The 15,999-nt window shown below is 34.0% G+C and overlaps 1 protein-coding gene across 2 annotated transcripts in view; it reads right to left on the bottom strand.

Annotated features, from left to right (window-relative positions):
• LOC132717092 (uncharacterized) overlaps positions 1–15,999 on the bottom strand; it is a 35,218-nt gene that overhangs the window by 17,330 nt on the left and 1,889 nt on the right. The window contains exons 2-5 of one of the 2 annotated variants that reach the window (XM_060700488.1): positions 14,523–14,572; positions 10,530–10,553; positions 3,724–3,925; positions 1,302–1,405 (exon numbers count right to left, since the gene is read on the bottom strand). In XM_060700488.1, coding sequence (XP_060556471.1) covers positions 1,302–1,405; positions 3,724–3,925; positions 10,530–10,553; positions 14,523–14,554 — 362 coding nt within the window. In that variant the 5' untranslated portion in view covers positions 14,555–14,572. The remainder of the gene's footprint in view (positions 1–1,301; positions 1,406–3,723; positions 3,926–10,529; positions 10,554–14,522; positions 14,573–15,999) is intronic. The other variant, XM_060700489.1, reaches the window with a different exon arrangement.

Raw genomic sequence — 15,999 nt, forward strand, 5'->3', positions numbered from 1 at the left:
TTTTCTTAACAATTTAGTACATTTTTGTCAAGTTTAATTTTCTTCAAAATGTTGGCTGATCTGGAGGCATGCAGCTTTAATAGCTTTCTCACACTCAAAAACAAAAATCAAGCAATTTTCATTGCATTCTAAATCAACAACATCCCAAAAATCAACACAGTTTTAATCTATTCACTAGTTATTTAAAAGCTTTTTTTTCACTGGAAATAGTATTTATAAAACAAATACAACTAGACCTATCACTGAAGGTGATTAATACCCCCACCAGCAACTTTGACTTTTTGAAAAAAAAAGTAGTCTGAAGAAAAATTTGAACGCAAACTATCAACTGTGTACAAAGAAATATTTCAATAAATTGTGATCGCAACTGCGGTCTCGAAATAAGCTTGCTATACACCAAGTTTGATTACAATATCTCATTCCTAACTCTAGTTATTGTCCGGAAACAATTTTTCTATTTTCAGTAACACTTTAACGGTGACCTTGACCCTTGACCCTAGGGGGTCGAAATGCAATACCAACCCAGGTCTTCATATAAGCTTCCTATACACCAAATTAGATTACAATATCTCATTCCTAACTCTAGTTATTGTCCAAAAACTATTTTTCTATTTTTAGTAACGATGACCTTGACCTTGACCCCAGGGGGTCCAAATGCAATACCAACCCAGGTCTTCATATAAGCTTGCTATTCACCAAGTTTGATTACAGTATCTCATTCCTAAGTCAAGTTATTGTCCGGTAACCATTTTTCCATTTTTAGTAACGGTGACCTTGACCTTGACCCCAGGGGGCCCAAATGCAATACCAGCTCATGTCTTTATATAAGCTTGCTATAGGCCAAGTTTGATAACAATATCTCATTCCTAAGTCAAGTTATTGTCCGGAAACCATTTTTCTATTTTTAGTAACGGTGACCTTGACCTTGACCCCAGGGGGCCCAAATGCAATACCAACACATGTCTTTATATAAGCTTGCTATAGGCCAAGTTTGATAACAATATCTCATTCCTAACTCTAGTTATTGTCCGGAAACCATTTTTCTATATTTAGTAACAGTGACCTTGACCTTGACCCCAGGGGGTCCAAATGCAATACAAACGGAGTTTCCACATAAGGTTGCTATATACCAAGTTTGATTACAATACCTCATTCCAAACTCTAGTTATCGTCTGGAAACCATGATGTGGACCGACCGACCGACCAACCGACCGACAAGCTGACTCCTATATACCCCCCCTAAACTTTGTTTGTGGGGGTATAATGACAGTTGCATAAACACTGTAGGAAAGTTAGGTTACCTGCATTCTTTATCTTTGGACTTTCTCCACTCAGTCATCATGACCTCTAGATCTTCAAATACATCTGGTGTACCAGTCTTCAAACATGAATGCTCAAACCATAACTGCAAGTACATTATATACACTCAAACCTGTGTTAAAAAGCACCTCTGTATAAAGATAACCCTGCAGATAAAGCAGGCCTTGACATTAGCGGTGGTCCGTTGGTCCGAGACCACTTGATTTTGGCAAGGACCACCTAATTTTAAAACCCACTGGTCCGTTGGACCACTTGAATTTTCTGGTTGATGCAAAGCTCATTTGGAAGAATGGCGATTTGATCAAAAACAGTTTATATGATTTTGTTAAATGTCCGATGTACATGTAAATGGTTCATTAATCTCTGATTAGTTAAAGAAGTTCTTAAGTCATCGATAACTTTCATTTGAAGTAGCTAAAATTTGTTTTGCAAGTTAAAAGAGTTTAGAATTTGTGATATTAATTTAGGTACAAAATTCATTCAAATGGTGCTAGTAATTATGCATCGTCAGATACCGACGGCGGAACCATTAACATTTATGTTATGTTACATGTTAATCAACCGCGAGTATCCGATGATGGTAATTATATGATATCGGATAAACTTAAATTTCAGATACTTGAATAACGGCAGCAAACGAAATGGTCTGGAAAATATACATAAATTATAGTAATTCTTAGCTATTTATCTTTATTTTAACTGTATAACGATAAGAGATCTATTTCTTCTAGAGTTAAAATTAATTTAAAATGTTAAAAATACTCAAAGTAAAAAATGAATATCAACCAACAAGCAATAGGGAGGTAAAACTTCTGTATTATAAATCTGTGAGAAAAATAAGCTAAACTACAATTATACATAACGTTACATTGTTATTATTTTAATAATTTAGATATTTCCTTGGTTTCAAAGACAAGAATAAGATAATTTATTAGTTTCATTAAAAATGTTAATCTATAAAAGATACTATGTTACTGTCATGATTATAAGATGTACCACGTATCAGCAATGAATATTTGAATAACAGTAAGAAAATTTTAGACACAAATGGTTTCACTATTCCCTAACTTGAGTTGAGGGAGAAATAACTTCAATATAAAAGTTAACATTAATAAGAGCTATGTTGTGTATTTTTGAATGTGATAAAAACAAACAAACAAATAACTCTACGATAGAGTACCTACTGACTTGCTCTCCCTTTTCTAATTAGATGAAAAATATATATCTAAAAATATCTGTTTTCTTTAAAGGTTAATAATACATCTTTGCCATCAAGGTTAAACATTTTTTTCTACATTTGCAGTAAAATGATATAATAATGATAACTGACCACCTAACTTCTGGAAGGACCACCTAACTTTCAAATCTAGTGGTCCGGCGTACCACCTGCTAAAAATGTTAGTGTTGAGGCCTGTAAAGGCCACTTTTCGATAACCCTTCACCGATTAAATGAAATAAAGTAACCTCAAAATAAAGACTATTTGTGTATAAAGAGCTTCTTGTCTTCTACGAGCAGCCTTTGTTCACAGGTATGTCAGTATATATAAATTATGACATCTGTTCAATGGGATCTTGAGGAGAATTGAATTCTAACCTTTAACCTTCCTGCCACATTCATGAATGTATTTACGAAGCTTGGACTTTGTAATGACTGAGTTAAGACCCTTGTTGTACAGGTTGGCTAGGCTCTTAATACTACTACCAATGGATATGCAATTTTAGATTAAGATTTGTAAAGGTCAAACATGCAAAATCTGAGCAATTCTAAAATGACTTATGGCAAAATTGTGCAAGCATAAATATGTACCCTGTTGACTGATTGATTGATTGTTTGATTAATTAATTAATTAATTCATTCATTACAAGCAAATAAAACATTAAATATCATTAAACCGTATGTCTGTTACAACAAGAAATTGATATCAGTTTGCTTTAAAGAATTTGCATGCTGGGAAATTGTCCAAGCTGTCTGGTCTGGTATCAAGCTGTCTGGTCTGGTACCAAGCTGTCTGGTCTGGTACCAAGCTGATTGGTCTGGTACCAAGCTGACTGGTCTGGTACCAAGCTGTCTGGTTTGGTACCAAGCTGTCTGGTCTGGTACCAAGCTGACTGGTCTGGTACCAAGCTGTCTGGTCTGGTCTGGTACCAAGCTGTCTGGTCTGGTACCTGAAGCTGACTAGGCATGCACCAAGCTAACTGGTCTGGTACCAAACTAACTGGTTTGGTACCAAGCTGACTGGTATGGTATCAAGCTGACTGGTCTGGTACTAAGGTAATTGCAAAAGCTTTTCAATTGTGATCCTCATCAGCAGGCTTAGGGATGTTGGCCCATAAAGTTTGTTCTGGGGATGAGGTTAAACAAACCAAACACACACAAAGCAGATCTACTGATTTAACTCTTACCTTGTCTTTGACTGGCTGTGCTTTATATGGTAACCATTTGCTTGTGTCTGGGTTGAGGTGTGGTGGAAGACGCATGGTGCCCAACAGGAAGAATGTTACCATACACAGTGAGAATAGAACCGCCACAGCTATCCATCGCCGGGCATTCGTGCAATTTCTTGCAGACTGTTGCATCAGGAATGAAAGACAGGTGTTACACAATCTGAAAAGAAATGATTCATTTTTGTTAATTTCTTAAATTTTGAAAGTTAAAAATAGGAAAAAAAAAATACATGTTATGTAAGAGCTGTCACAGGAACAACATGCTAGACTACTCACAGTATTTGATAGTAAAACAAGAGCTATGTTGAAGTTTTGTACACTCAACAAAGGATAATTTGAAATTTTCAATAACAAGGGTGCAATAAATATGCCTGTCACAAAAGCTTTAGGTGGAGATGTGGGCAAATTAAGTGTGGCAAGCAAGTTGGTGCCTATACATATTTTCATATTTTTCCTCTATGTGTGACCTTGACCTAAGTGGCTGCAGGAACACTACACTCAGTCATACAATGATGAGAATTTGTATTTTGGCAGAAGTTTTGCTCCACACTAGCATTTTTTAATTAGCTCTAAATGTGACCTTGACCTTTGATCTAGGGACCTGGATCATGGGTGGAGCAATATGTTTTCTGGTGGTGAACATTTATATAAAGTATTATAATAATTCTTCCATGCAATTAGAAGATATGCTCAAGACAAAATCTGAATATTTCATCATCTCAAGTGACCTTGACCTTGCACATATTGACCAACATTATGTGTTTCACAGCCATAGTCATGATAATATCCATTTGTGTTACAATCCCTCAATAAATGATGACTAAATGATCGCTATACACATCTTCATATTTTTATCTGAATGCTGACCTCTATTTGTGACCTTGAACTTGGTTGCAAGGACCTGACTTTTGCGTGCAACACTGACTGCCTTACAATGGTGAACAATTGTGCCAAGTCAAATACTGAAATCCCTCTATCCATATAAGAGGTTTTGCTCATTTTTCAATAAGCTCTACGTGTGACCTTGACCTTTGACCTAAAGACCTGGTTCAAGTGCATGACACGGCTTCTCATAGTTATGTTTTACTAGAAATATGCTGCTGAGAAAATTGCACGCTGCCGAATCACCAGGGGCATTCCCATAATACGTCCTGTTTTACAAACGGGTGTATAAACATGATGAATGGTTTATTCCATACTGAAAGATAATGAAGTCCATTTAAGAAACATATCACATCCTCTTGGTTAACATTTCTGCAAAGTAGTTTCAATTTCCTTCCACCACTGTCCAGTTCAAAAGACACGGACAGACATGAAACTGATAACAGCCGGATGGCCAATCAGGTGAACAAGAGCTGTCGGTAGGACAGCAACGCTCGACTATTCTTAGTGCTTGATAGTAAAAAAAATGCTTGACACAGTTACCTCCTCTTGTTTACAGGTTGGGGTCATGATGGTGAACAAGTGTGCAAAGTTTCAAAGCCAAATGTCAATGGACTTTGAAAATATTTGAACTATTACAAAAACTTTAACGTAAATTCTATGTCGAAAAAGGGGCATAATTCTGTCAAAATGCTTGATAGAGTTACCTCCTCCTGTCTACAGGTTGGGGTCATGATGGTGAATAAGTGTGCAAAGTTTCAAAGCCATATGTCAATGGACTTTGAAAATATTTGAACTATTACAAAAACTTTAACGTAAATTCTAAGTCGAAAAAGGGGCACAATTCTGTCAAAATGCTTGATAGAGTTACCTCATCTTGTCTACAGTTTGAGGTCATGATTGTGAACAAGTGTGCAGAGTTTCAAAGCCATATGTCAATGGACTTTGAAAATATTTGAACTATTAAAAAAACTTTAACGTAAATTCTAAGTCGAAAAAAGGGGCATAATTCTGTCAAAATGCTTGATAGAGTAACCTCCTCCTGTCTACAGGTTGGGGTCATGATGGTGAACAAGTGTGCAAAGTTTCAAAGCCATATGTTCATGGACTTTGAAAATATTTGAACTATTACAAAAACTTTAACAAAAGTGGTTACGCCGACGCTAGGGTGACTACAATAGCTCTACTTATTCTTATCGAATAGTCGAGCTAAAAACCATAAAAAAAATACTTGAGAAATAAAAGTGATAGCATTTTTAAGCTATAATGTGCTTTTAAAATAATTTAAAGAGAACTTGAAATCATTTGTTTTGGTTTATTAAAAATGCTTATAATTGTCATTAAGAGTTAATCAAATTTTCATTTTTTTTGTTTAAAAACGCAATATCTTTATAATTACTTATCTATACTATTTAGACATTAAATAATTGCAAACATCAATCTTGATAATTATCTATAATGTTCAATACAAACACAAAGAACACAAACTATAAATATGCACAGAGCAAATGCTCCATTATAAAAAATTATAACTTTTAAAGAACCAAAATGCAACCACAAAACAAAACCTGACTTTTATTATAACTGTATAACAAAACCAAAACTTCAACTGAAAGGTTGATAAAGGGTGTGATAAGATAAATATTTTGGCTACAAAATTAAACGATTTTACAACACTTTACATAACACATAAAAACACACACTATAAACAGGAAGGATATGATAACACTCTAGGATGAAGACAATACACCAAGAACTAATAAAGTTATGATCCACATACAAGATTGCAGACGGCATCCGCAACATGACTGTAACAATGCCTTTATCGGATTTTGAAAAAAAAAAAGTCGAGCTAAAAATATGTTAAAATCAACATAAAAAACAACCAACTAAACAAAAACATACATATTCATCATACAAAAATAAAACATTGAAATATATAGTTTTTTATTATTCTTATATCACCCCCTAGAGAATTGCCTAAAATGCCCTAAACTTTGATGATAGGCAGGATTTTCCGTGGACCTTAATTCAAATGAATTTTTGTTCATATCAAAAAGTACTTAATTGAAAGAAAATAACAACATGTAGTACTTATTATTTTAGAATAAATAAAATTATGGCAAGCTATATTGAGTCTGCCAGTTTATTGTCATATAGTTGTCAATTTGTGTCCAGAAGCTGGAAATACTCTGGAAAAATTAGTCCCCATCTTATTGTCAGTTGTGTTTTTTTCCAGTTTATTTCCAGTTACCTTATTTTGTTGACAGATTATTTCCAGTTACCTTATTTTGTTGACAGATTATTTCCAGTTACCTTATTTTGTTGACAGATTATTTCCAGTTACCTTATTTTGTTGACAGATTATTTCCAGTTACCTTATTTTGTGGACCTATTGTTTCCAGATTAACAACATTTTAATATTGTACAGCTTTATGTCAGCCTGGTTTCCATAAATACCATTTTCGTGAGGGTAATATAATACTTTTATTATATTTAGGGGAGACAAGACACAGACAATTTAAGGGCATGGCCTTACATAAATTTCACCTACTTAAGATAAACCCAGCTTAATTTTGTTTAACTTCCTTCACATAGGAATAAGTGAACCATTTCTTATATTATGTGTACTATATATTTTTTATATAAGTTTAGGTTGAAGTTGTATCAGTAATGATTATCAAATACATGTAGAAATTATCAATGTTTACAATAATAAACTCTTTTATAAAGTTTAAGCATTAAGGGAAAGCTCCGAATGCTAAATTAACAACAGTACAAGATCAGCAGTCAGTAACACCCTTTTTTATGTTTAGAAATGAATGTCACTGATGCATAATAAATACTTGAACATGTCGTTCTGGGCAAGCTGTTTTGGAGAGCTTATAATAATGATATGATGCAATTTTCCAAGATAACATTTAAATACTGAAATACAAATTAGTTTGAAACAACACAGAATTGTTTGTTATTTTTCCAACAATCTGACAATATCTCTGGATTTAAGTAATTGGCCTTTGCCTCCACTTTAAGAGACCGCCCTGTAATATCTGTGCTGTATGACCAAGCTAAATTCTGTTGGGATTTTAATCTATTGATATCTTAATCCATTAAATCTTGAATGAATCATTCAAATTTATAGCTGTCAGAATGCTATTCCATTTCACAAATTTAGCAGGTATGAAGCAGCCTTAAACTTAAGCCTAAATGTATTATATTTCAAATAAAAGGACTAACAAGTCAGTACCTGTAAATGTATTAACTAAAGTGTATAAAGCTATATACATGTATATGCTGCCTGTTTATATTTTGAAAAAGAATACTTCCAAAGACCTGTATGAAAGAAATGTTTTTGGGATAGCTATATAATGGGACGATTCTGTACAAGACCACTTAAAGTTTTCAAAGGAATTTATAAACATCATTCTTTCAATGCATGTATACATTCAATGATTGTATCTATGATATTTTTCTCTTTATCAGCTGTCGATACAGATTTAAAAAAATCAATATTTTTTACGAATTATTAAAATGTCTAAAAATGACAAAAAATCTCCAAAAGCATAAATGAAAGTAGATGTCCTAACTGTATCTGAAAAAGACATGTTAACAACTATAATGCCGTCAATAAATGTACATATTTCATAGAAAAGATAACAAAAAATGGGCGAAAAAAACAACACCAAAAAACATGCAGAATTCATTTAAATGTATAAACAATATAAAACATAAACTAGAACTGCCACTATCATGGCGTGAATACCCCCGCATACCACTTTGTCATAATCAACAGTGGCCATTAAGAGCTCAAGGAAAACCTCCCTGCCAAATCTGAGGCTACTAAGCCAGTGCATTGCTAAGTTATGTATTCTACATGCTTCAAATGTGAAAATGTCAAAATCAATACATTGCCGACAGGACATTCTTTAGCAATTGAGAAGAAAAGCTTTTGTCAAAGTCCCTGTGACCTTGACCTTTGACCCAGTGACCTCAAAATCATAGGGGTCACCTTATAGTCATGATCAACATCAATGCCAAATAAGAAGACTGTGGGTCAAAGGAATCTTAAGTTATTGGGCGGACAAGCTTTTTGAAGTCAAAGTCCCTATGACCTTGACCTTTGACCTGGTGACCTCAAAATCAATAGGGGTCATCTACTAATCATGACTTACCTCCATGCCAAATATGAAGACTGTGGGTCAAAGGAATCTAAAGTTATTGGGCGGACAAGCTTTTTGAAGTGAAGGCCCCTGTGACCTTTGACCTGGTGACCTCAAAATCGATAGGGGTCATCTACTAATCATGACTTACCTCCATGCCAAATATGAAGACTGTGGGTCAAAGGAATCTAAAGTTATTGGGCGGACAAGCTTTTTGAAGTCAAGGCCCCTGTGACCTTGACCTTTGACCTGGTGACCTCAAAATCGATAGGGGTCATCTACTAATCATGACTTACCTCCATGCCAAATATGAAGACTGTGGGTCAAAGGAATCTTAAGTTATTGGGCGGACAAGCTTTTTGAAGTCAAGGCCCCTGTGACCTTGACCTTTGACCTGGTGACCTCAAAGTCAATAGGGGTCATCTACTTATCATGACTAGCCTCCATGCCAAATATGAAGACTGTGGGTCAAAGGAATCTCAAGTTATTGGGCGGACAAGCTTTTTGTAGTCAAGGCCCCTGTGACCTTGACCTTTGACCTGGTGACCTCAAAATCAATAGGGGTCATCTACTAATCATGACTAACCTCCATGCCAAATATGAAGACTATGGGTCAAAGGAATCTTAAGTTATTGGGCGGACAAGCTTTTTGTAGTCAAGGCCCCTGTGACCTTGACCTTTGACCTGGTGACCTCAAAATACAATAGGGGTCATCTACTAATCATGACTTACCTCCATGCCAAATATGAAGACTATGGGTCAAAGGAATCTTAAGTTATTGGGCAGACAACCTTTTTGAAGTCAAGGCCCCTGTGACCTTGACCTTTGACCTAGTGACCTCAAAATCAATAGGAGTCATCTACTAATCATGACTTACCTCCATGCCAAATATGACGACTGTAGGTCAAAGGAATCTTAAGTTATTGGGCGGACAAGCTTTTTGAAGTCAAGGCCCCTGTGACCTTGACCTTTGACCTGGTGACCTCAAAATCAATAGGGGTCATCTACTAATCATGACTAACCTCCATGCCAAATATGACGACTGTAGGTCAAAGGAATCTTAAGTTATTGGGCGGACAAGCTTTTTGAAGTCAAGGCCCCTGTGACCTTGACCTTTGACCTGGTGACCTCAAAATCAATAGGGGTCATCTACTAATCATGACTAACCTCCATGCCAAATATGAAGACTGTAGGTCAAAGGAATCTTAAGTTATTGGGCGGACAAGAAAAAACCGACGGATGGACGGACGGCCGGATGGACGGCCGGACGGACAAGCTGATTCCAGTATACCCCCCTTACAACTTTGTTGTGCGGGGGTATAATAAGCTGAAAATCAATTAAGATACATGATTACTTGATATATCAATGTACTATTATATGTCAACAATATCAATCATCCAATAACAATATATTGATTACATTTGTATATATCGTTTTAACAGAATCAGTCATGTGCTCCCAATTTTTTCAGACTAATTCTTATCATTAGACAACCAATCGTACCTATATATACAAGAACATTGTAGTTTTAAACCTATTAAGGTTGCCTTTGGACAGATTGTATCTAAAAATAAACTGGTTTTCCCCCTATAACTGAATAAAACTCTATCACTCTACAAATTTTATCAGTAAATCACTTCAACCAAAAAATTCGGAACAAAATCAATAGCAAAAAAACAAACAAGAGGTGACGGGATATCTTTAGTAAAGAAGCGTTTTACCTGCTTACAGTTCGTCTAAGTTTTCTGTAGCGATAAATCCACAACATATTCTTAAAATTATGAAATCATTCAGACCATGTGTATAATGTTTCTAAGGTACACAGTCGTATAATATTGACATAATGAAGAAATTGTAATAAAATTTCAGTACACACAAAACGTTTTAATATGTTAAACTACAATAAGTATTATAACTATATCAAATTTATCCGCATGGTATTTTTCTGCTTTAAAAATAGCGCAATCTATTAAATCAATCAATGTTTAACAGGCTTGCAGCAATCATATACATTATAAATATGCTAGCCTAGTTGGCAGTACATAAATAATAGTAAACATCTATTTTTAGACGCTTTTTTTTTAAGTAAAAAGAACAGTCAAGCATGTCCACTTGGGTGTAAATTCCCGATATTGATCATAAAGTAAATACTTTTTCAAGGCTAAAGCAAATCATTGTGTTGATTCTTTGTGTTTCAAATTTCTATCATAGGATTTGCAAGGGCTTTTTTACTTGGTTTAAATATTTGCAGATTAAGATCAGACACAATTAAATAGTTGATGGCAAGCACAGTCATGAATGAGAAATACAGTCAACACTGTAAAAAAGGACTGCCAAAAAGAAAAAAATATGACTTGAAATATATTTGCTGGGGTCGGTGATTTTTGCCCCTATATTTTACAGCTGAATAAAGGCAGTTTCCCCTAGAGCTAGCCCCTGCTGCTTGCCCAAAATAGGTAAAATAGGTAAATTGTCTGACAGTTAAAAATGCTATATTTTTCCCTGAAATGCTCTGTGCATATTCTTCACCAGAACCATGACTTAAGCAGCAGCCGACTTACATGTAGATCAGCCAGTTGTTATATATAATTGACTGAAAGACAGAAAGCTGTCCCTATACACATGTCACATAAAAACCAGAGGTTTTCAGACGGGACTGAAAATAAATTTTCAAGATTAATGTTCCATTTGATCGACAGATGCTTTTCACGTAAATCGGGATAAAACTATCATTAAAATTATGATTTCCAATTCACATCTGAGAATATTTCTTAATTATCTTTTGTACATCTTTCCCAGTGCAGTGTTTTTTTTTCTCTATATAACTACTACCCTAAAGCGGTACTGTTCCAATAGAAAATAGACATTAAAATTCCCAATTTCCAATGTTTAAATTCCCAAAATAACTGTTCAAAATTTCCACAAGGCAAAGTGATTTCTCTGAAATCATTTAAATCCAACATATTCATATAAATCATCACTCAATGGTTCTACCTGGACATTGGAAGCTGTTAGCTATCTTTATTCATGATGACTAATCTTATTAATTTTGTAGCTGAAAAAATGCATAAAAAAATTCCCAATTTAAGTCAAAATAATGCATTTTTTTCCCAATCAGTCTGGTACCGGCACCATTCCCAAAGTAGAGAAAAAAACACTGCAGTGTCCCGACTGGTCTATGTAAAAAATTAAAATTTTATGTTTTTAGGCCTTTTTGACCTCAGTGGAGTTCCTTTAATGTCATGAGTTTCTAGAAAGTGATAATTATACTGATTAAATACAACAATAACTTCAAAGACAGTCATATTAGTACACAACATCTCTAAAAGCAAGAAATTTTCTTATTTCACAAATGAATATAATAAACTTCAGAATTCAGTTACAGGTCTTGTATACTGGCAAAGATGCATGTACATGTTAAATCAACACTTGTGGAGAAAAAACATAATGTTGTGAAAAACTATAACAACAAAAATACAAAAATAACTACAACATTTTGTTAAAAGGCATACTGTATATAGCACTATAGCCAGTGAAAAATAAATTATATATAACATACAAAATGAAAAACATGGAAATGGTACAATGATATACATAAAATGTATATAAAAGAAGACGTTTCCCAGATGGAGATTTAATTTTGCAGAAATATCAACCAATAATGTATACATGTAATTTGATACAAATTCAGCAAGAATTATGATCCTTGGACAGTGACCTACAATTTTGATTCAATTAACATTTAATAAAGAGTATTAATTCCAGTAAATACCTTCTGACACTGGTTGTATGGGCTAAGTTTTGCATCCAAAATTTAACCTTTATCATGCTGCCAGGAACCAAAGGTGATTAGCCTGTGCCATTAGTATGGAGCCAGGAACCAGGCTCTATATGTTTGGGTTAAGCTCAGTTTTTTGGTGTTTTTTTTTTTTTGTATTTTGATAAACTTTGAATGGACTTTTCCAAATTCAAAACTGGGTCAAGGCAATTCCATTGTGACCTTCAGAAGTTGGTAAAGATTCAACTTCCATGCAAAAATTGACCAAGAATTTCATTACTTCAAAAAAGGCTTTAATTATATATATAGTTAATAGAACTCCAATTAATTATTATGATCTAAAAGACATGCATGAATATGAAGAATCAAGCAAAGACAGCAAGTGGTTTATGAGACATGAAGTTTTAAATTAAGTTGCAGGTAAAATTTTTACCAGAGTTATATATTAATGCCTCAGAAATAAATAAATATTTCTTTAGAAAGGTCAAACGTTTTATAATGTTTAAATAATGGTTCTAGAGCATATTAAATGTCTGTTACATGAAGAAAATATGCCTAATATGTGATGAAAGTAGCAAAATGTAAATAAAGTGCTGTTTTGACTTCCCTACAAAATACTATAAATGTGCTTACTGCAAAAAAGCAACAAAACAAGTAAGACTGCATTTCAAGTAATTGGCCAATGAGTAACTTGTTGGAAATTATAAAATACCAAAAATAAAAAGATTTTGAGAAATAAAGACAAGGCAGCCTGAAGGACAGCCAATTATTGCGTTCTACACAGTTTTTGGTTGTACAAAATGTACACTTTTAACCACTTGACCTTTAAGTGTGACCTTGACCTATTAGGTAGCCACCCAATTATTATGCTATGCACATTGTCCAATAATGGTGATCAATTGTGCCAAATATCAATTTAAAAAAATTCAGCAGTTTAAATAAAATGAAGCAGACATGAAAGTGTTACAGACAGAAAGATGGCCTGCAGATTGATAGATAGACGGACTAACTGACAGACAGAGGCCATTCCTATAATTCCCTCCCAGCTTTGCTAAGCGGATTAAATTCTAAAATCTTTGAATTGTTAATAAGTTATAGAGGGAACATGAAAAATAGATGTTTTAACATTGGACCTTTGAGTGTGGGCATGACCATGAGGGTAATTGTCTTGATTGTTGAGCTCTGCAGATGATGACATAATGGTGATCATTTTTGCCAAGTTGAAGCTATCTTAAAAACATTGCAAGAAGCAGTTTAAATGTTATAGAGCGAACATTAAATGTAGACTATTTAACACTTGACCTTTAAATGTGGCCTTGACCTCGAGGATAGCAACCCAATTATTGTGCTCTGCACATCATCTCATGATGGTGATCCCTTGTGACAAGTCATTTCAAAATTTTTACAGCAATTGAAAATTTATGGAGTGGACAAGAAAGTGTTACCGACAGACAACCAAATTGGGATAAAGACCCATTTCTATTGTTATTTTCTTTTGTTTAAAAGAGGGCCATTGACCCCTTCCTCTATTTTTACAGAATGAACTCTTTTGTTCTCTTTTGTTCTGTTTACAGTAAGATGGCCCTCTAACCCTATCTTGTAGAGCGTACTGACAGACAGAGGCCATTCCTGTAATTCCCCCCCCCTGCTTTGTGGAGGGGATTAATGTAGGCATTTTTGGGGAATAATGAGCCTTTAATGCATGATATGGGTACAAATGTAGGTAGGATAGCATGACTACAATGTATGATAGATCTTACAATTCTTGCTACTATAAATACTATACTATACTCTATAGGAAAAGGGTCTAAAAAGAGTAATACACGCACATACATTTAAGTATATCATCATTACAGAAGAGTTATGCACACACCTACACAATATAGGGTTAAATATGTCATAATTAATTTACAACACTCAAGAACACTTTACTTACCTATTAGAACACCTGGTGCTTGACAGAAGCATCACTTGTCATGCATTTATCTAAAAGCCAAGAAACACAATGAAAGACAATGATATTTTCTTAAATTTGGTACAAAACCATTTAAATCTATACAGTCTAAATATTACATTGTACATAATTTTTGATTCTATCAATTATTAATAATATATAAATAACTTTTTGAATCAGGGTCAGCTCAGGCCTATAACGTGATATTGGTTTGTATTATCACTCAATATTGTCGGAGTAATCAAAATATTTTAGTTTTCTAAAATTATTATCATCCGCTTTAATGTTTTTTTAAGAGGGCCGAGTTGACCCGTGCCGAGTTGACCCGTGCCGAGTTGACTCTTTACCTAACTTTAAGTCAAGTTCTAAAGCAAGAGGGAGTTGACCTAAGATTAATCACTCATCTGATGATTATATGGTTAATTTAATGAATGACACATTTAAATCTGAAAATGTGAAGTTAAATATGAACGATATGATTATTTCAACTGACTTCCCCGTTCATTGACTTTGCCTAATTTCATATTACTCAGATCTATCATATAGAGTAAGACAGGGTCTTTCAAATAGGTTTTAAGCACAGGAACTTGAAATTCTATCAATTACCAATATTAATTAAAATATCCAAATATACCCCCTATTACTATATACCATAAAAAAACACAAGGAATGAAACGCCTTTTCCCCACCCCAACATAATTTACGCCGAACAAATCAACAAAACAACGGATCAAAATATTCTATCTGGCCATTTCGATAATCAATACATAAATGCATCAAATACCACCGATAACTTTTTAAAATCGTGTAGCTGTGTAGGAATAATTCAACATTTTCTGATTATTTCCCGCGATCTGAGTTTGTCGCCGACTCCATTCCGTGACGTCACTGGATTTTGAATCGAGGAGAATAATATTTACTAAAATTATTTTTAATAAGTTCCAAAAAATAACAGGTATGTATAAAACTTTTATAGAAATTATTCTATGTAAATAGATTTAAACATCTTCATGTAAAACCTTTTTAACAAATTACTTTTATAAATACATTTGAAAGGGAAACCCCAAACAAGAACGGTAAATCTTTGAAATTGTACTTTCGTTTTAAAAAAAAATTGAGTACTCTATTTGATATGACCCTGAAAATAAATTCAGCCCTGTCGTAAGAAATAAATCAGTCATTTGTTCTAGTTTGACAGTATTTTACTTGCAAACTTGTTATTTTTGGAACTTGTTAAAAATAATTTTGATAAATTTATATTATTCTCCTCGAATCAACATCCAGTGACGTCACAGAATGGAGTCGGCGACAAACTCAGATTGTGGGAAATAATCAGAAAATGTTGAATTATTCCTACATAGCTACAAAATTAAAAAAGTTATCGGTGGTATTTGATGCATTTATGCATTGATTATCGAAATGGCCAGATAGATTTAATATTTTGATCCATTGTTTTGTT

Source organism: Ruditapes philippinarum, unplaced genomic scaffold (assembly GCF_026571515.1).
Source record: "Ruditapes philippinarum isolate M1 unplaced genomic scaffold, ASM2657151v2 ctg4898_1_1_1_1, whole genome shotgun sequence".
In the NCBI taxonomy this organism is placed as follows: Eukaryota; Metazoa; Mollusca; class Bivalvia; order Venerida; family Veneridae; genus Ruditapes; species Ruditapes philippinarum.